The 25,539-nt window shown below is 43.0% G+C and overlaps 1 protein-coding gene across 4 annotated transcripts in view; it reads right to left on the reverse strand.

Annotated features, from left to right (window-relative positions):
- PEX14 (peroxisomal biogenesis factor 14) overlaps positions 1-25,539 on the reverse strand; it is a 162,104-nt gene that overhangs the window by 25,485 nt on the left and 111,080 nt on the right. For 3 of the 4 annotated variants that reach the window (XM_055261879.2, XM_055261881.2, XM_063631990.1), the window contains one exon: positions 6,332-6,460. The exons of the other annotated variant lie outside the window; for it this stretch is intronic. In XM_055261879.2, the coding sequence (XP_055117854.1) occupies positions 6,332-6,460 (129 nt within the window). The remainder of the gene's footprint in view (positions 1-6,331; positions 6,461-25,539) is intronic. 4 annotated transcript variants of the gene reach the window in all.

Consider the following 25,539-nt stretch of genomic DNA (forward strand, 5'->3'; position numbering starts at 1 on the left):
AGAGGTGGAGGCGACATGTGCTATTTTGCTTTCTGACGGGAACCTCGAGGCTGCCCATGCATGCTTTCTGTTTACTGTCACCTCCGTATCACGCACAGGCTACCCTGGCCCCGGGCCTTTGCTGTCCCCTCTCCACAGTGATGCCTTCCTTGACGCCTTGGGTCTACCTTATGGCTGACTGATCTTCAAAGCCAGTTCAAGTCCTGCCCCTTCCAGAAAGCCTTGCCTAAGACTAGCGTTCTGGGAATTTCCTTTGTTCTCAAATTCTGAAAGCTCTCAACATTCTCACCATGCAAGGTGACGTGGGATGGTCTTCCCTGTCTTTCTCCAAGCAATGAAGGGCTTCCCTCTACGATGAACAGCAGCTCCTGAAAGCGGGTCCCATCCCCTACTTCTTCCACAGCCTGCCCAGAGCAGTCTGCACCAGCTGAGCTCACAGACCGTATCACCGACCGACCACCAGGGCAGCTCGTCCGCATGACAGCCCTTCCATTCTCAAGCACATTTCCACCTCTGTTAATCCATTCCACAAGCATTTCTAGAACACCTGCTCAGTCAGAGCCTCAGGCCACTAGATTTTTTTAAGCCTCAGAACTCACAGTTTAATAGCGGAGACACTGGAATAAATGTTTAAGTGCAGTGGGGCGGGGTGGGGAGTCTAGGGGCTTGAGGGGAGCTTCCCTCCAAGTCAGAATGGAGGCACTGGAAGGACTCCCTGGAGGAGTGAGTGCTGGCCTAACCATGAAGAACAACAATGAGCACATAGCATAGGCACTACAGGCTCAGCACAGGAACAATGGCCTCTGGCCGATGCCCCCCGACCCATGTCTCCCCTAACTAACCTCATGGCGCCTGCTGAGACAATACAAATAATTTTAATATTAGTCTAAGAATAAAATGGCCATATAGGTCGTACGGCACAAAAATAATTAGATGATGCATTTCAAAGTAAAACATCACTGTGCTTTTGGCTGTCCTCTGTCGGAGTTGACAGAGCCACCCTTTCTCCAGCCATTTCTTCTGACTCTCTCATCCCATGCTCCTGCCACTCTGAATAACTCAGAGTTTCTTTCTTTTTGGTTTTTTAGAGACAGGGCCTTGCTCTGGCGCCCAGGCTGCAGTGCAGAGGTTCAGTCATGGTTCACTGCAGACTCGACCTCCTGGGCTCAATCAATCCTCCCACCTCAGCCTCCCAAGTACACGTACCACCATGCCTGGCTAGTTTTGTTTTTTAAATTTTTTTACAGAGATAGCATCTCACTATGTTGCCCAGGCTGGTCTTGAACTCCTAGCTTCAAAGTGCTCCTCCTGTCTCGGCCTCTCAAAGACTTGGGATTACAGGCGCCACGTCCAACAACCTAGAGTTTCTTAAATTCATCAGTTTCACATCTATGTGCTTTTGTGTTAGCCTGGAATGCTCTTGTCTATCCTGTCTGATCACTGAACCAATCAGCCCACCACATCCAGTTAGACATCTGCTCTCTGAAGCTTCCCATCACCTCTTCTGTGCCACCGTCCTCACCAGGGCCACCTGACAGGCACTGCTATGTTGGCCTAACCATCTTTCCTACCAGACGGGAGCAACCAGAGAGAGCAACCAGGCCTTGTTAATCTCTTTAGCCCAGGGGTCTGGCACACAGTAGGCATTCAATAACAATGCTTGCTCAGTGAATTAAGATAATCACAGATAAGTTTATGTTACTACACAGGGCTACAAAAGAAGTAAACAGAGGAATAACTCACTCTCAGGATTTCTAATCAAATGGTTCAAAACCTTTCACAGGCCTCAGACACTGACATCCTATTTTAAGAAGAGGCAGCTGAAGCTCTAGGTCAGTCTTTGAAGGGGTTTAAATTGTTTATCAAAGACAGTGGAGGGAAAATGTTCAAATCTAAGAAGAAATTATTATCTGACAATATTTACACTGGTCCTGCTTATATCTCAAAGCTTCTTGGTCTCTCTGGGAGGATGAAGACAAATCAGCTTGGCGTGAATCAATCAACCAGCATTTATCAGGCCTCTGCTCAGGACTGGGCTAGGCCTGTACCTATACACATGCGCTGACTGCCAATGTAAAGCCAGACAAGAAACCAAAATGAGAAATGGAGAATGTCAGATCTTCTCTCAAATCACAGTTTGACTTCTCCTGAACTGTACCAACTTTCTTCTAACCCCCAAGAGCACTGGTTTATGCTCACACCAAGTGACACCAAGCTTCCCCTTGGTGCCAACCTCCTATCACTTTCACAAAAGCCTTCCCTGACTCTAGCCCACATTAATTCTTCTCTTTTCTGTATTTCAGAACTTCAGAATTTCTTGTCTGTATAATTAATTTTGGCATTAAATCACAACATCTTATATTATTATCCTTTTCTAAAGAGTTTATCTTATCTTTCCCAAAGAGCTGGCAAGATGCTTAAAGATCAGGTTTTGGATCTCTCGCATGATACAGTACTGAGCGTATAGTAGATGGTTAATAAAAATACTGAGAAACTGAACTGTTACTATTCAGGCAGGTCTCTACATTCTCTCTGCCAACACTGGCATTTGCTAACATCTCAAGGTCAACCACATTCACCAAAGAACAGAGATGCCGAAAGAGGCACTCAGTGGCACACCTGCCACTGAGCAGGTGGGCCAGCAAGTTCAAAGGTGAAGAGCACTGGGCTCCCTGGGGTGGTCTTGGAAAAGCTACCCTACCCTGAGACCTGAGTGTTTGGGGCTAGGCCCAGGGGATCCCATTTTCTAGGCTTGGGCTCAGAGATGGAATGTCCGTAAAAAGCCAAGAAATGGGAAGGAAAAAGCTGCCGGGGATCTAGATGTAAAATCGGCAGGAATGCACATGAACAGGCCATAAATCCCTCCTGGACACAGACAATGCCTCAGTGATAAGCATGCAGATTGTGCACCTAGTTCAGAAACTCCCCTGAGTTTGCTTGTAATTAAGGGGGTTAGAAAGGTAAAAAAAATATATAAACCCAATTAATCATTTAAATATTTAAAGTCAGATTTTTCCCTCACTCCAGGATTAGTATATTTCATAACGCCAGCAGCAGACAGCCCTGATTTTTACTGGGGTTCATTTTAGAGCATGTTTAAACTAGTCAGATTGAGTGATGCTTCCAGCAACTAATCGCATGTCAAATAAAAGATATTTTATGTAATAAATTACCGCTACAAGTAATTCAAATGTCATTTATCAGTTTTATTATCAGTCAGGCAAAGTCTTGTTTCTCTATATTAATCAAAATCAAGCTTTTTTTTTTTTTTAAGCAGTTTTGACACCCCTTGGCAAAAGTACAGAAGTGAAGAGGTAGAGTCAGCCCCGGAGTGAGAGGAGCAATGTAACGGTACGAGAAGAATGAGGCTCAGTGATGACAACTAAAAACTTCAGGTATTTAAAATTATCATTACCATTGTTTTTACACTAGTGTCAAAGCAGGAAGAAGTCTGTGTCTAAGAACGTGTATTTTATTTTTAGGACTGGGAGGCTCTTAAAAATATTCCTACCTAAATACCTCAACGTGTATTGCTTTTTCTCAGAGTGATCTGGACATGAGTATGATTTAAATAACTGAATTGCCCCTCCCCATCCCATTCTTTTCCTCTTTCAGAAAGACTAACAGTTTAACCCTTTGTGTCTATGGAAAGTAGGTGAACATATGATGTTTTAGGCCAACTCTGTGATCAACCAGAACAATTTGTTCTGAGTAAGAAGTTTCCAAGTAGCCGAGAGACCCGTTTGGTATTAAGCCACTGGAGGAAACAGCTGGAATAGAACAGATGTGCGTCTTAGAAAATTCTGCACCCCAGCTGCCGCTGCCTATCCTCAACAAATCCCATTACACTAGGCTGGGCCCAGGGACACAACTAAAGAAAAAGTGTGGAGACTCAGCCTTTGGTTAAAAAGAAGCACATAAAGTCAGCTTAGGACCCAAAGCAACTACAATGGATTGGAAAAAAAGCTGGCCAGGAAGGAGAAAGGGGCCCCAAGCTGACAAGTCACAGGTGCTAACCCAGTAGCCCGAATGCAGGACAAGGCTCACCACTGAAGCTCTGCACCCTGCAGTGGGTCACCCAGGCAAGGCACTGACAGATTGACACACTTGAGCACACACTCCCTGGCCTCCCCCATTCAGCCTTTTGTGGACAGCCAAAGGAGGAGATCTCTAAATAAGATCTGTAACACAGACAGCAGATTCCAACCCACTGGCTGGCCCTTCAGCAAGTCCGGAGAAGAGAAGGCCTTTTTGGCTCTACCGCCAAGATCACACACCGGCCTGGCTGCAGCTGAGCTGGATGAAAACAGTGCTGAGGTGAGGGAAAGAAGGCAGCTTCAGACCAGGTGCTGGGGGATCAAAACGAATCTGTCATTTTAAAATATGCCTTTTAAAATCTGATATCTTAACACTTTTTTTTTTTTTTGAGACAGAGTCTTGCTCTTGTCACCCAGGCTGGAGTGCAATGGCATGATCTCAGCTCATTGCAACCTCCACCTCCTCGGTTCAAGTGATTCTCCTGCCTCAGCCTCTTGAGTAACTGGGATTACAGGCACCCGCCACCACGCCCAGCTAATTTTTGTATTTTTATTAGAGACAAGGTTTTGCCACATTGGCCAGGCTGGTCTCGAACTCCTGACCTCAAGTGATCCACCCGCCTTGGCCTCCCAAAGTGCTGGGATTACAGGCGTGAGCCACCGCGCCCGGCCTGTTTGTTTTTTTGAGATGGAGTTTCGCTCTTGTTGCCCAGGGTCGTCTCGAACTCCTGACCTCATGATCCGCCCGCCTCAGCCACCCAAAGTGCTGGGATTACAAGCGTGAGCCACTGCACCCAGCCTTAAAATCTGATATCTAACAGTTTTAAATCATTTTTTGAAAAAATAAAACTTCTGAGAATAACAATTAACAATTATAGAAAAGGCATTTTGAGAGATTACAGATCCAATGTTGAGTTTCTTTATTTTTTCTTTTTTTTTTTTGAGACAGAGTCTCGCTCTGTCACCTAGGCTGGAGTGCAGTGGCGTGATCTCAGCTCACTGCAACTTCCACCTCCTGGGTTTAAGTGATTCTCCTGCCTCAGCCCCCTGAGGAGCTGGGATTACAGGCGTGTGCCACCACGCCCAGCTAATTTTTTGTATTTTCAGTAGAGACAGGGTTTCACCATGTTGACCAGGCTGGTCTCGAACTCCTGACCTCAAGTGATCCGCCTGCCTTGGCCTCCCAAAGTGTTGGGATTACAGGCGTGAGCCACTGCGCCCTGCCTGTTTGTTTTTTTGAGACAGAGTTTCGCTCTTGTTGCCCAGTCTGGAGTGCAGTAGCACGATCTTGGCTCACTACAACCTCCACCTCCCGGTTTCAAGCAATTCTCCTTCCTCAGCCTCCTGAGTAGCTGGGATTACAGGCGCCTGCCACCACATCTGGCTAATTTTTTGTATTTTTAGTAAAGACAGGGTTTCATCATGTTGGCCAGGCTGGTCTGGAACTCCTGACCTCAGGTGATCCACCCGCCTCAGCCTCCCAAAGTGCAGGGATTAGACGTGTGAGCCACCATGCCCGGCCCAATGCTGAGTTTCATTAAAGAAACAAAATGGAGCTATTTTCCATAGCTTTGTAGTCAATTTTAGCCTTTTTAAACTTTTTATAAGTGATTTCAAGGAGGGCTTCTGGCTGCATTTTGGAGGTATGCATTTATAACTTGTTTGAAGAAACTTTATTCCTATAGTAGCTTTCATTTAAGAACAACTAAAGACACCTCATGGGTCATGATCTCATATAATTAAAAGCAACATTCAAAAAGGACCTTCATGTTTTAACCTGAAATTCCCTAACAGACTGCTACTACATAAACGTACAAAGTATAGCCAGGACAAGGGAGGGAGGGAAATGGAAGCTGACCTAAACTTACAAATATTAACTTAAAAAAATAAAAGTGGTTAACAGGTTATTGCAGTGAGCAAACAAGAATGCACCCATGAGTCAGATGTTCACGTTGTTTTTAGTGAAACAGTAACATTCAAAAGCACTGGTATGAGGAGATGGGAACAGAATCAATAAATAGTTGTACAGGTTTTCTGCATGTAACCAAAATACCTGAAACAACAATAAAATCATTTATTCTGATCCCTTGTCTCTTCTTAAACCTTTGTCACATACTTTAAAAAGTTTGTCTAGAAGACTGGGGTGTGTCACATTCCTTGGGAAAAACCCAAGAGCTTTCTGCTGCTCCCAGTTTCTCCTGGTTTGCTACGTCTGGGAGATACAGAACACTGCCCTTTGGCCAGAGTCCTGAATCTCAATCAAGGTTAAGCAGGAGTTTGAGTGGGTGACTTACTGTATGGCTGAGATATGAGGTGAGGGGGCTGGACAGGAACCACCTGTGTGGCTGGGCCCAAGGACGAAGGCTCATCGGCAGCAGTGCCTGACTGCTGGAAGGCCATATCAATCTCTTCATCTGTCAGCCCTGGGGAGAAGAGGACATCAGTGCAGGTGAGTACCTTTTGCCAGTGTCCATAGCTGCAACAAAATCTTCACTGAGCAAAGACCTTTACAGCCACAGAATGCCTCGCATCCTAGTAAGTTGCCTCCCCGATTTCAGATTCTCCGGAACCTCTCTCAGTTGCAATTTAACCTTAAGCGACAGAATATTAGCCTCAACACTGCTTCCAAATGTGGCTCATTCAATTTCCTTAATTTATCCTTGAGTTTATTGCTGCTTTTGAAGTCACTCCGTACTGCAATTCTCCATTCTTCCCCTGAAAACAGATACCATCAACTGCAAATGTGGCTCATTTTAATCTGTAATGGTGTTAAAAAAAAGAGGGGAAAAAACTAACAATAATGCATGAAAACAGACAGGGAAACAAAAAACTAATTATTGGGTGAGACGACTAATTAGTCTAGATCGTTTCTGAAGACGGGAATAATTTGCTTTATTTTATGACAAATGCAGAAATAAAAAGAAAAATCAGGACTGACTGTGATTAGTATGAATGGGATACAGAATGTAAAGAAGAAAATAAAACAAGAAAACAGATCAAAACAAGGCCAGGCCCAAACTTTCAGATGATTATTACTCTAGCCTATCACACGCTGCCTGTATCGCCTTTGGCTAGCTTTTCTTTTCCCTTTTTGAAATCCTCTCGACACTCTAAACCACACCAACACGGGACATCAGGAAGTAGCAGGGCGCCATCTGCAGTGGCTATGCCATGTGGAGAGGATTTGCCCCTAGAAGAATAAAAGGCAAATGAAAACCCATGAAGGCCGCATTTCCAGTGGGGACACAGCTGGGATATTTCCACCGGGTCTGAGCCAATTTGGGACACTGACTCTTGGGAGGAGGAAGAGAGCCCCGACCAACCCAAAGAACAGAACGAAATGTGGTGCTCAAGTATGAAAGGAGCGGTCGCAAGGGGCCAGCTCAGGAAGTAGCTGTGTGTACAGAGGCGCTCCAGCTGCTGAGAGTGGGAAAAGCAGGTGGGAGGTCACTGTTAGTCTGCAAAAGACCACTCGGCCAGCCCTTGCTGTTCCGGGAATCCCAACTTCCAAGCGAGCCGCAACACAGAGCTTTTAAACTACAGCCGAGAGCTTTTCCACATCTGGTCGGCAGCTCTCCATTAGAGGCCCACAGCATGGTATATTTGCCCCTGGGGGTAGATGAAGTACAAGGAGGTTCTGAGGATCAGCATCTTCAAAAGCATGGTGCCTCATACTCCGTGCCTAGGGGCTAATAGATGGTGCACATTAATGCTTTAAAGCACAGCTCTGCCCTGCACCATACTGGCATGTGAGTTGACTGCAGCCACCCCTCAAACTTTTCATGCCCTACCACAGATGGTCAAAGGAAAATGCCCGAACTTCTCTCAACAGCCCTGGACTCTTTTTTCCCCTCTCTGTGCTGAGGAGTTGAGGACTATCCCCTTAAAACTGCAGCTGTTCCCCTCTTTACCCTCTTCACACAGTGGAGCTGGCCAAGGGCAGGCACGGCCTCACCACTGGGAAGTCTGAAGAGCCACCGGGTTGCCCTGATAGCACCATGCTCTCAACAGATTGGTGGGCTGGATGAAAATGCTTCCAGGGTTCACAGCGCATCACATACCACCTTCCAAAGACAAAAGCTGAAGGTCGGTAGAGTGTAGCTAGAGAGGGGGTGCTTGCTGCAAAGGGACTGCTTTACCCATAATTTCACCTCCCAGGAAGAACAGGGACAGGACCAACAGGTAGGCCAGGCAACAACAGAGAATACTCCCGCCCTGAGTTTGTGCCTCTCAGGTTCCAGCCTGTGTAGCGACTGCCGATCGCTCCTACTAAACAGGAAGGGGAACCCCTTTCGGAGCCCTGGTGGGAAAGACATTGTTTTAACTGGTTCATAATCAGCCATTAGAGAAGAAAGCAGCATCTGCAATGTCAGCACAGGCTGATGGTCACTGGTACACTACGGAATTTTATAAACCTGGTGGTTCGTGTGCCTTGTCAGCCGCTGGCTGCAAATGAAGATAATTTTCCCAAAAGGAGCATTCAGTTGCATTCTCATTTTCCCTTTTGGCTCTTTCAAATATAAACAAGTACAATAATGTTTAACACTGGGGAAATATACAGTAAGTTACAGACTGTGCTGTGGCCCTGAGAGCTGGAGCTGGTTAAAGGGACAGGACTCCCTGCCCATAGTTCTGCCCTCTGGCCCTGAGCTTTTATGAAGCCTATTTTCCTAATAAAACATGTTCGTTGCATTACCACAGCCGAGCCCACTAGTGAGGCCACAGTTGAAAGGGCATCAGTACTTCCTTCCAAGCTCTTGTTTTTCAGAGACCTTATCATTTGAGGCTCAAAATTTATATTGGCTGAAATTCTGATATCCCTGGTTCTCTGGGAGAGTCAGGATTTTGATTTAGTTACGGTGAATGAATCCTTTCTCTTCGTTTAAAAATTAAGCGTTTTAACAATCTCAGTGAATCATATTCAGAGCCGGGCCATTATCCTGGTCACTGCCCTCATTTAACAGATAAGAAACCTGAGGCCCAAGGAGGGTAGAAACGATGCCCCACATCCTACTTGTAGAGAGTGGTGATGCGATTGGCACTTGAGGCTCTCCCTCTTCAGCCCAGTGACTTTCCACTACACCAGAGTTACAAAACATCAAATGGCAGACTCAGACTATGTCCTAGGTCTTCAGACTCGTTAAAGAGCTTCAGAAAAGGATTACATTTTCTTCTCCCTACCCCGCCACTCTCATCTACAGGAAGGAGCCAGTGAATATTGTTTTGGGGCTACATTGAAACAATACAGGAACTTAACCCCTGGCTCCTATCTGTAAATGACGCCTGGACAACTTTTTGAACAATACTAGAGAGAAAAAGGTAGAATGTCCTCGTCTTGTTCTCGTTCTAACATTCTAACCCTAAATCAAGTCCAAATGCCTGTCAGAGACTTCCCTAAGTGTCATCTTCCTCTGGAATGTCCCCACCTTACGCAGAACTGGCCAGCTTCATGACTGCATTTACAGGACTCAGGTGATTCATTTGGAACTTAGGGAGACTGGGAACAACCCACCCGTCTCCAGATCACAACTAGTTATCTGCCCAGTCATTGGCTCTTGGTGCTGTGATGACTCTGCCTTCAGGGTCAAAGTGCTGCCATGGAGCCAACATAGGACATCGAGATGCCCTAGCCCCATCTTTCCCTCCACTGCCAAGACAAACTGCTGATCTTAGATTGAGATCTTGCAGAATCCAAAAGGTTAAAAGGAATAATAAAGGAAACTGCCAATTGTAAGTGAATTATATTTGGCTCTGAAAGCTGAGGCACAGGCTATATTATAAAAGGCATCTCTCTTTGCGTTGTTTACCATCACCCTGACTAATGCAGACCTTTTTTTGTTGTTGTTTTAAATAATCTCATGCAAATTAGACACACACACTTCCTTCCAGTTGATTGCTATCTGCAAGGAATAATCTAACTGCAGAGGGACGGAGCAATGGCTGAGCAGGCAGAGAGCTGGAAGCAAAGGGCTTCACCATCCTGCAAGCCTCCTCCCTCCTCTATTCATCTAAGTCTTCCTTCAGCTGCTATCTTTGGAAGAATTAGTCAATTTTAATAAAGCCCTAAATGTTCTTTTAGTTGAGGTATCAATATGCATTACCTGACACCACTAGCACTAAGCCTTTAGATGTTCTTCCTAGAGCTTCCTTTCTGCCACTTGGTGATTTTCAAGAGCTACCAGCTCCCCAACCCCCAGCCACCCAGTCTATAGCACTGACGATTAAAATATATTATTGATAGAGAATAACACTAAGAAATTCCCGTTCAGTTACTCTCTCCACTCACTAGCTCTAGTCAAAAGGAGAAGAAAGGGATGAAGGAGCTTCTCTGAGAGGAGGGGAGGCGAAGAGGGTGCGGGCTGACTCTGAGAGGTAAAGAGGCCACTTCATCTTTTCACATCATAGTTACCTGATATGCAAAACTGAGAGCTCTCAATTCAAACCAAACTCTCTGAATGAAGATTCCATGTGCCCAGAGTGGGGCAGACTTCTTGTTCTCTCAGTTCTCTAGAATCTACTTGCAAAAACCTCCAGAAGAGCTCCCTGGACCCGGAGATGACTGCTGCCCTTGTGTAGGAGCTGGGCCAAGCATCTCTTCTCCAGGGTGGGCTTTTTTTTAAAAGGACAGAACAAGTGAGCTACATCCTATTGATTAATAAAACCCCGGTGTCACTGCTGCAGTGTCTGACCTGCATGGCCGCAGGGCTGCCATACTTGCCTATTTTTATCCCCTAGAAGATAAACAAATTGGCTTTTTCTCAAGGTTTCTGTTCAAATGCAAATAAAACCAAACTGATTGACTCTGTGAGCTGCAGGGTACTGGCTGCGACTGTGATGCCCTAGGGTCCTTTCCCACGACTCAGACCAAACCAGGAACCCGGAAGGGCTCTCTTTTCTCTGCGGGACAGGCCGTGCAAGGGTTTCTCAGGATAAGTAACCTCAGCGCTGTCCCCAGTGACTGCTGGGCACTGCCACGGGGCCTGGCCCTGTGCAGGTGAAGCAGAAAGACAGATGACAGAAGACAGCAGTGTTCTCTTCATCTTTCAGGTCAAACAACAACCAAGACAGAAGGGTTAGGAAGAGTTTGAAAATAAGCAAGGTAATGAACTCCTGCCAGCGCCTTCCTGCTCAGCCCTAGTTTTATTATAAAAATGTGGCATCTGACTGGGGTCACGGGAACAGGGCCAGGGGGCCAGCGACAAAGGGTGGCAGTCAAGGGCTGGTCATTGGGACCTCTTCCTCCCCACTCCGCAGCCCCTCTATTTCTAGGACTTGGCCAATTCACCTGGGACTCACGGACACTGAGAGGGGGGTCACCTCTCTCAGAACAACTAAGTTATCTGCCCCGGCACACTCTGGGAGGAGATGAGGCAGAGAAGACAGCTGGCTAAAAATACTCCCCAAATTAAAAGAAAAAATCAACTCTCAGAAAAGGTTCAGGGAGGGGAAGGGGAAAAGTATTTTTATTTTATTTTATGAACATTTTGTTGGAACAGTAGAGTACAATAAGGACTCTCAGAGCCTCTAAAAGTCGTGGGATGACCTGGAGACCCCTATTTCCCAGTGCCTTGTATAAAATTGAATTTTTTAAACATAAATTACACGTAATGACGACACTGTAAAAACTAACAGTAATGGAAAGCTGTGCTGTATTTCATTAGCCTGTATTATTCCATGCCACCTGATCCAGCCAGGCCTTGTTTATGAGTTAGTGTGTTAGCAGATGCCGATGGAAGCATTTGCTTCGACCTTGCTCTTCTCATTGGGGCATGAAATTACGACGGCAGCACCTTGATATTACAGCCATAAATACAGTAAACTGCAAATTTAAGCCAACGGCTCCTATTGTCTCTGAACATAAAGCTGATCGGTATTTATTTAAAAGGAGAACAAAAAAATATTATATATCACCTTGTTTATGGGGCCTCCCCCACCCACTTTCTTATCCCCTCCCCCAGCCCCCCAACCTGTCTAATTCACTTGGTTAAAATATTAAGCAGACAAGCCAAACACTTTTTCCTCCACTGATTAACTATTCCCAAGCAGTGAAAACAGTTTCTGAGAAAACTAGTTCCAAATGTCATGACCCTGAATGAAAGAGTTTTTATAAGAATTGATCTGATGGGGAGTGGCAGGGGGCTGGTTCCCATCATCTTAATATTGATATGTAAATTCAAGAACAAGACCTGAGACTTTCCCCTCTCCTTAAATGAGGGAAGTTCAAACAACAGGAGAAAAAGTTGCTGATGATGCCCTGAAGCTGAATGTCCTCTCGGTATCCTTCTAGAAATCGTTAGGCAGAAACATTATTTCAAAAAGCAGCAAAACACTGCCTCCTGCCACCTAAGGAAAGAAAGAAAGATATCTAACCAAGAAGATAATTCTCAGCTCAACACAGAGAGCTGGGGCACCTCTCATTAAAACTTGCACCAATCCCTCCTTATCCCAGTGAACCATAAAGACAATATATCCTTTAAATACATTAAACGTGGAAGAAAAATAAACACAAAGACAAAAGGACGCTGGATATCACCCAGCCACGTCTCCCAGTATAAATTACTGAGTAAAAAAGCCAGTGCAAAATGTATTTCACTGCTAGCTGAAAGACTGAGGAAACTGGCAGGCTTGTTCCACTTGAAGCCTAAAGAGAAGGCAGGTCTGCTTTCCTAATGTCAACAGAAGAGGCAAAGAGGGATGTAAAAACTCAACCAAGTCCAAGTTTGGAGGTTTCAAAGGGTTAGTGGTAGAAACTGTGGAACAACAGCAGGCAAGCTCAGAAGTCACTACCAGTGAAACACACGAAAGGCCATTTTAGCAGTGAATCAAATGCGAGTTTGGGGGAGCAGTTTAATTCCAAAGCAGACAGGCTGGGTTCACGGGGTCCAGTGCTCAGCAGTTTCAATGACACAGCCAAATCAACCAAGATCGAAAGTTTCTGTACATTTACTTTTGATAGGTCATTCCACAAGGCAGGCGTACTCCCTTGGAGCCCTAAATTATATCAGACACACCAGTCATCGAGCTTAGCTCCTTCTGCATAAGGAGGAAACTTTCCTATAAAATTTATTGAGCTTCTCTGGGGAGTAGTATAACTGGTGAACAAGACAGAAGTGAGCTGCCCCTCTGTGTAACACAAATTGAGATCTCTCATATGAAAGACTGGGAGGGTTTCCAATCAGCATCCATGATGTCTATTTTTAGATCTATATAATCTAAAGGTTTTTTTTTTCTTTTAATCCCTCTCTGCTAAATTAGAAACAAAGACAAAGAGAAGTTATTTTCGATATTTGATCGATTCCAGCGGATTAATAGCAGGACAAATATTGTTGCAGCTGCCACGGACAGCAGGTCTTTGGCAACAGGTAGAGAAGTCAGCCCTTCCCACAGTATACTGAGTAAGTCCTAGGGAAGAAACTGTGTCCCTAAAGACCAAGGGGATGGTAATCAGGAATCTCTGCTACTTAAATGCCAAGTAAGCCAAACGTGTGTTTGTGCATGCATGGAAAAGCCAAATTGATAAATACTTTTAGTGACACTTAAATCTTGCTCCTGTTTTCAGAAGAGGTCATGAAGGGTGGTTTAAAAAAAGGAATCAACTTGTCTTTGACAACCAAAGAAATTCAGAACTGCAAGAAAAATTGGAGTTTATCTGACCTCTCTCCTGTTCTCTTTCTTTTTTTCCTTCTGTTTTATAGATCAAGAAAAAGGGACAGAGAGAGGGGCAGGGACTTGCCCACAGCCCATGTGAGCCCCAGAATTGGATTCCCACACAGGGCTCTCTGTGCTGGGCAGGGGCAGGGGGTGGGGAGTATGGGCAGCCTGATACACCTGCTACCCTCTGCCACTTGACAGAGTCTGCATATTTTAAATAAGCAAACTCTTAGAATTAACACCCCCGAAAGAAGAAAGCCAAAGAGAACATCAGGAGCATGGAGGAAAACTAGGTGAAGGGTACAGAGAAGTCCACACACACACACACACACAGTGTGTATACCTGAAAGAAAAAGAGGACAGGAAACTGGTAATACTGGTTATAGAGAGGACTAGTTGCTGGGGAACAGAGATTGAAGAACACTTTTCACTGCCTAGCCTTATGAATTTTGTTCCCTGTGAATAGATTTCTGATTCAAATAAATAAATTTAAGAACAAAGAAAATATCTGGGGAAAACAAACCAACCAGACTTGATCCTCAACAAAATCACAATGGTTCACCCCATTTTCTGGAAGAGAAAAACCAAGACAGAAAAAGATACAAAGCCAAGTCTAGGAGCTAGGATTATAACAGAAAGACATCCACAATTTCTAACTTCTTGCTTAACCCATTGTGGCTGTGACCACAACAGCCAAGTACAAGGTGGCTTTTTTTTTTAATGTGTTTTTAAAAGGCAGACATCTGTTCTATTTTGACACATCCTGGCTGCCCAAATGTTTCTTTCAGCTCTAAATATTTGCTTCACCAATGGAAATGTTTCCATCACTGCAACAAAACAAACATTTGCTTTGGGATGGGAGGGCTAGCCATACGCCGTCTCATATGTTCTTTGAAACAGCCTGATTTGGGAAACAACTCCACTGTAGGACACAAATCAAGGTGGAGATTTTTTGTTCCTTTAAGAAAATCTTGTCACAAGAGTTTGGTGCACTAGGGCACACTCTTTAGTCACTCAGCTGGATGCTATAAATGTTCCTTTGGGGTTTTCTTCTACATCTTGAATCTTAAATATGTGATCAGAAGGTCTATTATTTGGCATGCAGCTTACTTCCTAAAGATTTAAGCTACCATGCAGCCATCAGATGTTCTTGCAAGTCCTCACATTAATCTGATATTAACACATGAAAACATGCTATGTCCTAATAGGTCAATACATAAATTACTTTGTCACCACCTAGTTGTGTAGCTCAAATGAATCTGGTATTGGTTGCTACTGTCAACATTATTAGTATCGAGATAAATATGTAGCACTCAACCAAATCCATAAATACTTGAGTGCTTATTCTGCTAGGCAATGTGAGAGTGCAAGATCTCATTTTCCCTACCTGTTATATGGGACCCTCCCTAGGACCCCTTCCCCCCAGTTTCTTATGCTGAATGAGTTTTGTCTGTTTCTCTATCTGTAATGCATAATAGGTATAGTATACAGAATAATATAGATTATATATTGATAACAAAATAACATGTCAACTGCAGAAAACATGGAAAATAAAGAAAAGCACACACAAAAAAAACAAAAAAAACATTCATATTTCCACTCTTCACTCAAAATAACAGCCAAGTATATTAAACCCACGTGTAGCAGAGCGTTTTAGTTCTTTACATCTTTAACTCTTTGAGCTCCATGCTAATGCTGTGCAGGCCTGCCGAGGGGCATGACACACGGTTTGTAGGCTCATGGTTCTGTTTGCAGGCTCACGGTTTTGTGGCACCTCCGAGCAGTGCCAGAAGTAGACACTTGATTCTCCCCATTTACAGGGGAGGAGCCTGAGGCTCACAGACATGACCCGGCCTATCTAAGATCTCACTGCTGCAGGGTGGAGGGCCAGGCTCGGACCACAGGCCCAGGCTCCTCAGCACTACTCTATACAGCATGGGGCAGGGGTGGAATATTCCAAATCCCATTCAAGCTGAAAGGTAACACTGACATCTCTGACTTCCAGCCTATTATTCAGATGTATTGGTAAAGTTATTAAGACTGGATTTTTTCAAATTAAAAACTGCTTTTAAACAAGAGGATGCCCAGTGTTAGTGAGGGTGCTGTGGAACAGCAAACTGAGAAACTTTGGAAGAGACTTCAGCACTCTATCACAAGAGTTTTAAAAATGTTCATACCTTTGACTCAATCATTTTGCTTCTAAGAAATAACAAAATAATGTAGTAAAAGACTTATGTAGAAAGCCAGGCACAGTGGCTCACACCTGTAATTCCAACACTTTGGGAGGCCAAGGTGGGCAGACTGCTTGAGCCCAGGAGTTTGAGACCAGCCTGGGCAAGATAGTGAGACCCCCATCTCTACAAAAAAACAAACAAACAAACAAAACTACAAAAATTAGCTGGGCATGGTGGTGCACACCTGTAGTGCCAGCTACTTGGGAGGCTGAGGTGGGGATTGCTTGAGCGCAGGAGGTTTGAGACTTGAATTCAACTTACGCTCTGAATTCAACTTACACTTGCTCAGAAGGGGAGAGAGAGGGAAATTACACTACACCCAGTGGGGGTGGGGATGGGCTCACCATTTCACTCCACAAGTGCTGCATCTTCCAGTAAGCACAAGACCGGATGTCTGAACCCGCTGTGCCCTCATCACCTCATTCCCACACACCCTTGCAGTCTGAGCACCGTGTCACAGGCTATTTTTCCCCACACGGCTTGGCACTCACATGCAATGCAGACTATGTCGTCTGGTATTAAACCAAAGGTCTGTTTCAGTGTGACGGAAAATGTGGGTGCTACTGAACTTACTGAGAGAACATCTTTCTAAGGGATTTTTAACAATTATTTTTAAAATTAATGTTTAAAAAATATTTGCATTGTATAAAATTCTGAAGATATAAAAGGGTATAGAGTAGCCCACCCTTATCTGTGGGGGGATTCATTCTAAGACACTCAGTGAATGCCTGAAACCACAGATAATACAAAATTCTATACATTCTATTCACAAATTTTTTTCCTCTTTCGCAATTTCATGGATAGATTTGTTCTTACAATAGATTTTAGCAACCTCAGCATATGATTTTTTTTCTTTCCTTATTAAGTCAAGAGCATTCTCCGTTTCACTTAAAGGAAGCACTTTACAGCTTCTCTTTGACATATCTGAATTGCCAGCATCACTACTCTTGCACGTGGGGTCATTATTAAGTAACATAGAGCTTACTTGAACACAAGCACTTGGATACCATGACCATCGATCTGATCACCGTGAGGGCTACTAAGTGACTGCCAGGTGGAGGCGTCCACAGCATGGATAAGCTGGACAAAGGGATGATCCACATCTCAGGTAGGACAGCATGAGATTTCATCAAGCTACTCAGAATGGCACACAATTTAAAACTTATGAATCATTTATTTCTGGAATTTTCCATTTAAACATTTTTGGACTTTGGTTGACCTCGGGTACCTGAAAGCATGAGAGGCAGAACTATGGATAAAGGGGGTCCACTGTATCGTGAAAAATCAGTCTCCTTCCCACTCCTGCCACCCTGTTACATCCTCCAGGGGCAACTATTGCTAAAGTTTCTTATATAAAAAGCATACATGTAGCTGGGCACAGTGGTGGACACCTATAATCCCAGCTGCTTGGGAGGATGAGGCAAGAGGATTGCTTTAGTCCAGGATTTCAAATCTAGGCAACATAGTGAGGCTCCATGTTTTTTTTTTTTTTTTTTTTTTGAGACGGAGTCTCGCTCTGTCACCCAGGCTGGTGTGCCGTGGTGCAATCTCGGCTCACTGCAACCTTAGCCTCCTGGGTTCAAGAAATTCTCTCCTCAGCCTCCCGAGTAGCTGGGGTTACAGGCACCTACCACCACGCCCAGCTAATTTTTTCGTATTTTTAATAGAGACGGGGTTTCACCATCTTGGCCAGGCTGGTCTTGAACTCCTGACCTCGCAATCCACCCGCTCAGCCTCCCAAAGTGCTAGGATTGCAGGCATGAGCCACTGCACCCGGCCAAGACTCCATCTCTTTTTTTTAAAAAAAAAAAAGCACATGTGTGTATACATATGTGTGTCCGTATATTTTTATACAAATGATAGCACGCTATACATGCTGTTCTATACCTTGCTATTTTTAATTAGGTTATCTTAGAGGATACTCCATATTAGTATCTACAGAGCTCTCTCATTCTATTTAATGGCTATATGGTTGGTATGGATGTACTATAATTTACTTAACATCCCCTACTGAACCTTTACTACTACAAACAAAGCCATAATAAAGGACCTTGAATGTACCACTTGTACATGTGTAACCATATCCCTAGGAATAGACTCAGACATGTGCAGTTTTAATTTTAATAAGACCTGTCAAACCTTTTTCCAGGTTGTTTCCACTCACATTCCCTCAACCTTGCCTACATGATGCTATCAAGCTTTTTATCTTTGCCATTCTGAAAGGTTAAAAAATTGTCTCATTATTTATTTATTTATTTGAGACAGAATCTCACTCTGTCACTCAGGCTGGTGCCATCTCAGCTCACTGTAACCTCCGTCTCCCAGGTTCAAGCAATTCTCGTGCCTCAGCCTACCGAGAAGCTGGGATTACAGGAGTGTGCCACCAGCCCTGCTAATTTTTGTATTTTTGTAGATATGGGGTTTCACTATGTTGGCCAGGCTGGTCTCAAACTCCTGGCCTCACGTGATCCATCTGCCTCGGCCTCCCAAAGTGCTGGGATTATAGGCGTGAGCCACCACACACAGCCTCATTATAATTTTAAGGAAACTTTTATTGGCATTGTATACAGAAAAGCATGCACATTTTTAAGTGTACAGCTTAATGAATTTTCCCATGGTGAACACACTTATGTAACTACCATCCAGATCAAAAAATAGAGTAACAGCCTCTAGCAACATCCCTCGTCTCCTCCCAGTCACCACCTAACTTCTAATACCACAGATTCAGTTTGCTTGCTTTTGAATTTTATATATGTGGTACAATACGGAAAGCATTATTTGATAAACGCTCCTTTTGTTCAACATTATGCTTGCGAGTCATCCTTGTTGCTACACGTAGCCACAGTTCATTCAAATTGTTGTATTGTAGTCTTATACAGTAAAAGAATGCATCTATTTCCAGTTTCGGACCATCTATGAATAATGCTATCAACATTCTTATATATATTTTTTGAGGGGAAATGCTCAATTATAGAGTGCACATCTTCTCAGCTTTAATAGATACTGCCAACAATGTCCAAAACGGTCACAGCAATTCACACTCCCACCAGCAGAGTAGAAGAGCTGTAGCTGTCCCACACCCAGCAGCAAAGTTCTCAGTCTTTTCCATTTTAGTCATTCTGGTGGGTGTGAAGGATAGCACATTCTGATTTCAATTGGCATTTCTCTGACAACGAATGAGACTGAACACTTTTTGTTTGTTTATCGTCTTCAATGAGTACAGCGTTCTACGTAATAAGGCAAGTTTGTTCATTGTGTTGTTAGAACCTGGATTGCTTTGTCTGTTTGTACTATCAAACATGGAGAAAGAAGTTTTGAAATGCCCCATTATCATAGATTTGTCCAGTCCTCCTTTCAGGTCTGTCCAGTTTTGCTTTACGTATATTGAAGCTATGTTTATTAGGTGTGTAACTATTTTGAAATGTTCATCTTGTTGGTGATTGACCATTTTATTATTCTGAAATTTTTCTATCTTTGACTCTACTTTTTTTTGTTTGTTTGTTTTGAGACGGAGTCTTGCTCTGTCGCCCAGGCTGGGGTGCAGTGGCACGATCTCCACTCGCCGCAACCTTCGTCTCCCAGATTCAAGCGATTCTCCTGCCTCAGACTCCCGAGTAGCTGGGATTACAGGCATGCGCCACTGCACAAAGATAGTGTTTTGCCATGTTGGCCAGCCTGGTCTTGAACTCCTGACCTCAGGTGATCTGCTCACCTCGGCCTCCCAAAGTGCTGGGATTACAGGCGTGAGCCACCACACCTGGCCTTCTGACTCTACTTTTAAGACCACCTTGTCTGGTATTAGTACCGAGTTTCTCGTGCTTAGTGTTTGCATGGTATATCTTTTTCCATCACTTGACATTTAATCCTTAAATATCTTTATACAAAAGGTGTGTCTGATGCAAGCAGCATTGAGTCTTTTAAATCTAATCTTGACCAACTGCTTTTAATGGAGTATTTACTCCAATTATATTTAATGTAAATGCTGAAATTTGGGGGTTTATATCTTTCATATTACAATTTGTTTTCCTTTTGACCTGTTTAGTGCTCTCTCTTCTCTCCTGTCTTCTTTTTAATTCAGTTTTTCCCTCTATTACCTTGTAGTCAAGGTGGTTTCTAATGGATTTCTCTACTGCAAAGTTACTATGTTTTCTTTCATAGTTAATAAATAGCTTGGAAAAGACACTTTGCTCTTTCTCTTCAAACTTTCATCTTCTCATTTTAGCACCCGTCAATGGAACTTGTCTGCAACAGTAATTACTGGATGTTTGCCTAATGGGAGATCCTCAATTAAGAGTGAAAGGGGTCCTGAGACTAAAACACTTGCGAACCAACGCCCTAGACATCACAATATATCTTTTACTTACTATAGTGTGATATAAATGAGAAATTTTACTGTTCCCCCAAAGATCCTCACACATATAACTTGCCCTCCACCCCTCCCCTTTTGTGTACTGGTATGCATTTCAATTATAATGTATGTTAAAATCCACAAGAAAGACATTCTTATTTTACACAGTCAATATTCATTGATACGTGTCCTTTTGTTTATTCTTCATTCTTTCCTGCCATTTCTATGTTTCCATGTAAGATCATTTTCTCTCTGCCTGAAAATTCCTTTAGTGTTTCTTTCAGTACAGTGTGCTGGTGATGAATTTTCTTTTTGTTTGCCTGGAAATGTCTGTATTTTCCTTCACTTTTAAAAGACATTCTGTTATGAAATAATTTCTGATTTACAGAAAAGCTGCTGAAAGCATAGTACAAAGAATTCTCATATATCTTTCACCCAGGTTCTTTAAATGTTAAATTCATCATATTTGCTTTATTATTCTCTATTGATCTGTCTATATGACTTTTTCCCTGAACTGTTTGAGACTAAGTTACAGACATCACACCCTACCCCTTAAATATTTCAGTAAGCATGTCTTGATTTGGGGTGGGAGTAGGGGAAGTTCATGCTTGTATATAACCACAGAATAATTATCAAAATCAAGAAGTTAACAATGTTACATTTATATCTGTAGCTCAGATCTTTCCTCTGAACTTGATTCATAATATCCCTCTGCCCACCTGATACCTCCACTTGGATGTCTGATATCTCAAACTTAATATGTCTAACACTGAACTCCTAATCTTGCCCCACCAAACTGCTCCATTCCTAGTTAATGGTGACTCCAAACTTGTAGTCACACAAGGCCAAAAACCTTGGAGTCATCCTTGATTTCTACTTCTCTTTCATATCCAGATCCAACAAATCAGGCTATTCTATTGGATTTACTTCCAAAAAAATATCTAGGGAATCTGAGCACGTCTTAACACTAGAGTAGTCTCCCAGCTTCCACCCTGGTGATCCTATTAAACCTTACATCAGATGGTATAACTCCTTGCTTAAAACACTTTGATGATTTTCCATTTTACTCAAAATAAAACCAAAGTCCTTACCAAGATAATGTTGCCCTATACAACGTTACTTTCTGTGAATGCTGTGATCTCGTCTCTCACTGCTATCCACCTGGCCTACCATTCTTGTTCCTGGAATTTGCCAGACACACTTCCTCTTCAAGCTTCTGCATTGGTCATTCCCTTTTCCTGAAACTCTTTCTACCCAGAAATCTGCATGGTTTGCTTCCTCGTTTTCTTCAAGTTTTTGCTCAAAATGTTATCTTAGCGGGGCCTTTCCAAACCATCCCATTTAAAATTGCAAATTCCTAAGAAGAATCCTCTATTGCTCTTACTCGACTTATGTTTATATTTTATTCCATTCACTGCCTTCTCCCTCCCACTCTAGCATTACATTTGGGGTTATTTTATTCACTGCTATGTTCCTAGTACCTAAAACACCTAGGTTCTACTGGCACCTAGTAGGTATTCAATAAAAATGCGTAAAAAGCCAGGCATGGTGGCTAATACCTGTAATCTCAGCACTTTGGGAGGCTGAGGCAGGAGGATCACTTGAGTACAGGAGTTCAAGACCAGCCTGGACAACATAGTGCAACCTCACCTTTTTTTAAAAAAGAAATAGCTGGTGCAATGGTGTATATTTGTAGTCTCAGCTACTAGGGAGGCTGAAGCAGGAGGACTGCTTGAGCCCAGGAGGTCAAGGCCACTGCACTCCAGCCTGGGTGACAAAGCAAGACCCTATCTCAAAAAAAAAAAAAAAAAAACCCAATATGTAAAACAGACAAAAGTAATGTTCAGGTTTCGGGAGGTCCGGAGGGGTACGGAGAAAAATCAGAGTCCCACCTTCTTGATTCTCTCTTTGCCCCTGAAATATCTCCTCAGAATCTCCAAGAATCCCCAGAAGTAAGTATAAAAACCATTACCAGGCCTGGCATGGTGGCTCATGGCTGTAATCCCAGCACTTTGGGAGGCTGGGGGGCGGGAACAGATCACTTGAGGTCAAAGAGTTCAAGACCTGCCTGGCCAACATGGTGAAACCCCCGTCCCTATTAAAAATATAGAAATTAGCCGGGTGTGGTGGCAGGCGCCTGTAATCCCAGCTACTCAGGAGGCTGGGGTGGCAGAATTGATTGAATCCGGGAGGCGGAGGTCACAGTGAGCTGAGATGGTGCCATTGCACTCCAGCCTGGGCTACAGAGTGAGACTCCATCTCAAAACAAAACAAAACAAAACAAAACAAAATGCCTGTTACCATATATTCATTCACCCTGTACTAAAGCAAACTAGTTTATTCATCAGCCCCTGATATGCCTTATACTCTGGAGAGAGTCACGCATCAGTCTTCTACCTCTGATGTTCCAGCCATCAGAGTAGCTTCTTCCCAACCCCACTCTGAGCTTGTCAGTTGTTCTGAGTTATCTCTTCCATCACCAAAGCTCCTCTGTGATCACCCTAGGTAGAAGTACTTTTCTACAGCAATTACTATCTAGATAATACTCCTCTGATTGTCAAACATAGATGGCTTTGTAACCTTTATCTTATATGGTTTTCTGAGGATTTTAATGGTGTTGAACTTTTATTCTCTGCCTTATTCATTACTGTATCCCCAAAATCTAAAATACTGATCAACCCATAGTGGTCATTCACCAAATAATTGTTCAATGTGTGAATAAATGTGAATAAAGCATACTGGTGCTTCATGAATTGCAGATTTTCAATAGCTATAAGATATATTTGTAGCCCTTCGTGATAATCCCTTTTTTCCCCTCTTAAAAAAAAAAGCTGTTTATAATAAAACTCATTATCACTGTCATCATTAACATTTAACATTATTCTTGGAGTTTCATCCTATGTAATAAAGCAGGAAATAAAATTAAAATGTCTACGAATTAGAGACAAGTTTACAAAATAATTAATTGACCATATACCTAAAAAATGTAATTTAATCATAAGAAAGTGGGATGGCAAGATATAGTATATAAAATTAAAAATCAGTAGTACTCCTGTATACCAGCAATAGTTAAAAAATAAAATGAAGAGAAATTCCTTTGATAATAGCCAAGAGAAATAAAAAATTACTATAGTCTTCCAAAATGTTAGATCAGTATAAAGAAATGTTGCAAAGAGAAATAAAGGGAGACAAATGAAAAAGACTTTTCAAATTAATTTATAAGTTTAACACAATTTCAATAAAAAATCCCAATTATTCTAAATTATCTCAGATGTTCCTCAAGCTTATCTGGGAGAATGCACAAATAAGAATAACAAGGATCAGCCAGACATGGTGGCTCACGCCTGTAATCCCAGCACTTTGGGAGGCCAAGGTGGGTGGATCACGAGGTCAGGAGTTCAAGACCAGCCTGGCCAAGATGGTGAAACCCTGTCTCTACTAAAAATACAAAAATTAGCAGGGCATGGTGGCGGGTGCCTGTAATCCCAACTACTTGGGAGGCTGAGGCAGAGAATTGCTTGAAACCAGGAGACGCAGGTTGCAGCGAGCCAAGATTGCACCACTGCACTCCAGCATGGGCGACAGAGCCAGACTCTTGTCTCAAAAAAAAAAAACAAAACAAAACAAAACAAAACAAAAAAGGCATAACAAGGATCCTCTTAACACCAAGGTCAGAGGCAATAAGAATGGAAACAGGTTTCATTCTGCCCTCGTGGGATTCCAGACTGCTCTTAATTTTCCTTTCCTGACTACCTGCCATGTAGACCTCAAGCTCCAGCCTCAGACATGGCAACAGCATACTATTTCCCATTGGTTCTGCTTCTCTGATTGAACCCTTGCTGAGACAAAGAAGACTGTTCTTTTCCTTTGTCACTCATATCAATAGGACACTTATTTGTTAATTTATCTGTCAGCTGCTTCCTCCACTAGAAGCATAACATATTGGTTAAAAGCAAATATTAGAAAAAAAAGTGGCTTATGTTTTAATCCCGGCTCTGACACTTAATAGCTATTAGTCAGGTCCCTCATCTGTAAAATGGGAATAAAGTTGTTATAAAGATTAAATAAGGTACTACTTTTATAGATCAATGCCTGGCATATATAAGCAGCATATGAACTTGATGAATAAAAATATAATAAAAATAATGCACTGATAAAAAAAAGAATAGCTAGGAATGCTCAGTAGTCCATTCTGTATCCTCTTCTGGATATTTAGATATTTCTTTGTGTTTTTTTTTTAAGTAGTCCCTCTAGGGATTACAATATACATTCTTAATTTATCAGTCTACTCTGAATTAATATTACACCATGTTACATATTAAGAACTTTAATATGATACATATAATTGTATGTACTATACTGTATTATTGTTTATATTAACAATTCATTTTATTCAGAATCTTGGCCAGGTTTCTCTGCAGTGGCTCACACCTGTTTGGGTGCAGTGGCTCACGCCTGTAATCCCAACACTTTGAAAGGTCAAGGCAGGTGGATCACCTGAGCTCAGGAGTTTGAGACCAGCCTGGGCAACATAGTGAAACTCTGTCCCTACTAAAAATCCCAGCACTTTGGGAGGCCGAGGCGGGCGGATCACGAGGTCAGGAGATCGAGACCATCCTGGCTAACATGGTGAAACCCCGTCTCTACTAAAAATACAAAAAATTAGCCAGGCGAGGTGGCGGGCACCTGTAGTCCCAGCTACGCAGGAGGCTGAGGCAGGAGAATGGCATGAACCCCGGGGGGCAGAGCCTGCAGTGAGCTGAGATCACGCCACTGCACTCTAGCCTGGGCGACAGCAAGACTCCGTCTCAAAAAAAAAAAAAAAAAAAAATTAACCAGGTGTGGTAGCATGCACCTGTAATCCCAGCTACCCGGGAGGCCAAGGCAGGAGAATCGCTTGAACCTGGGAGGTGGAAGTTGCAGCGAGTTGAGATGGTGCCACTGCATGCCAGCCTGGGTGATAGAGTGAGATATTATCTCAAAAAAAAAAAAAAAATCTTAATTCCATTTACACCCCTTCTGTCCTTTGCGCTCTTGTTGTAAAACGTTCATTACACATAAATATATGAGTATATTATAAATCTAACACTACATTGTTATTGCTTTAGTCAACTGACTTTTACAGAATTGAAGAATACACATAAAATAGTATTTTATATTTTCCTATGTATTTAACATTCCTACTGCTCTTTTTTCCTTCCTGAGGACCCAAATTTCCATCTAGTATTGTCAGAGGCATGTGAACCAGAACAACTCCATCTTGAGTAGG

The sequence above is a fragment of the Symphalangus syndactylus genome, chromosome 22 (genome assembly GCF_028878055.3).
Source record: "Symphalangus syndactylus isolate Jambi chromosome 22, NHGRI_mSymSyn1-v2.1_pri, whole genome shotgun sequence".
NCBI lineage: Eukaryota > Metazoa > Chordata > Mammalia > Primates > Hylobatidae > Symphalangus > Symphalangus syndactylus.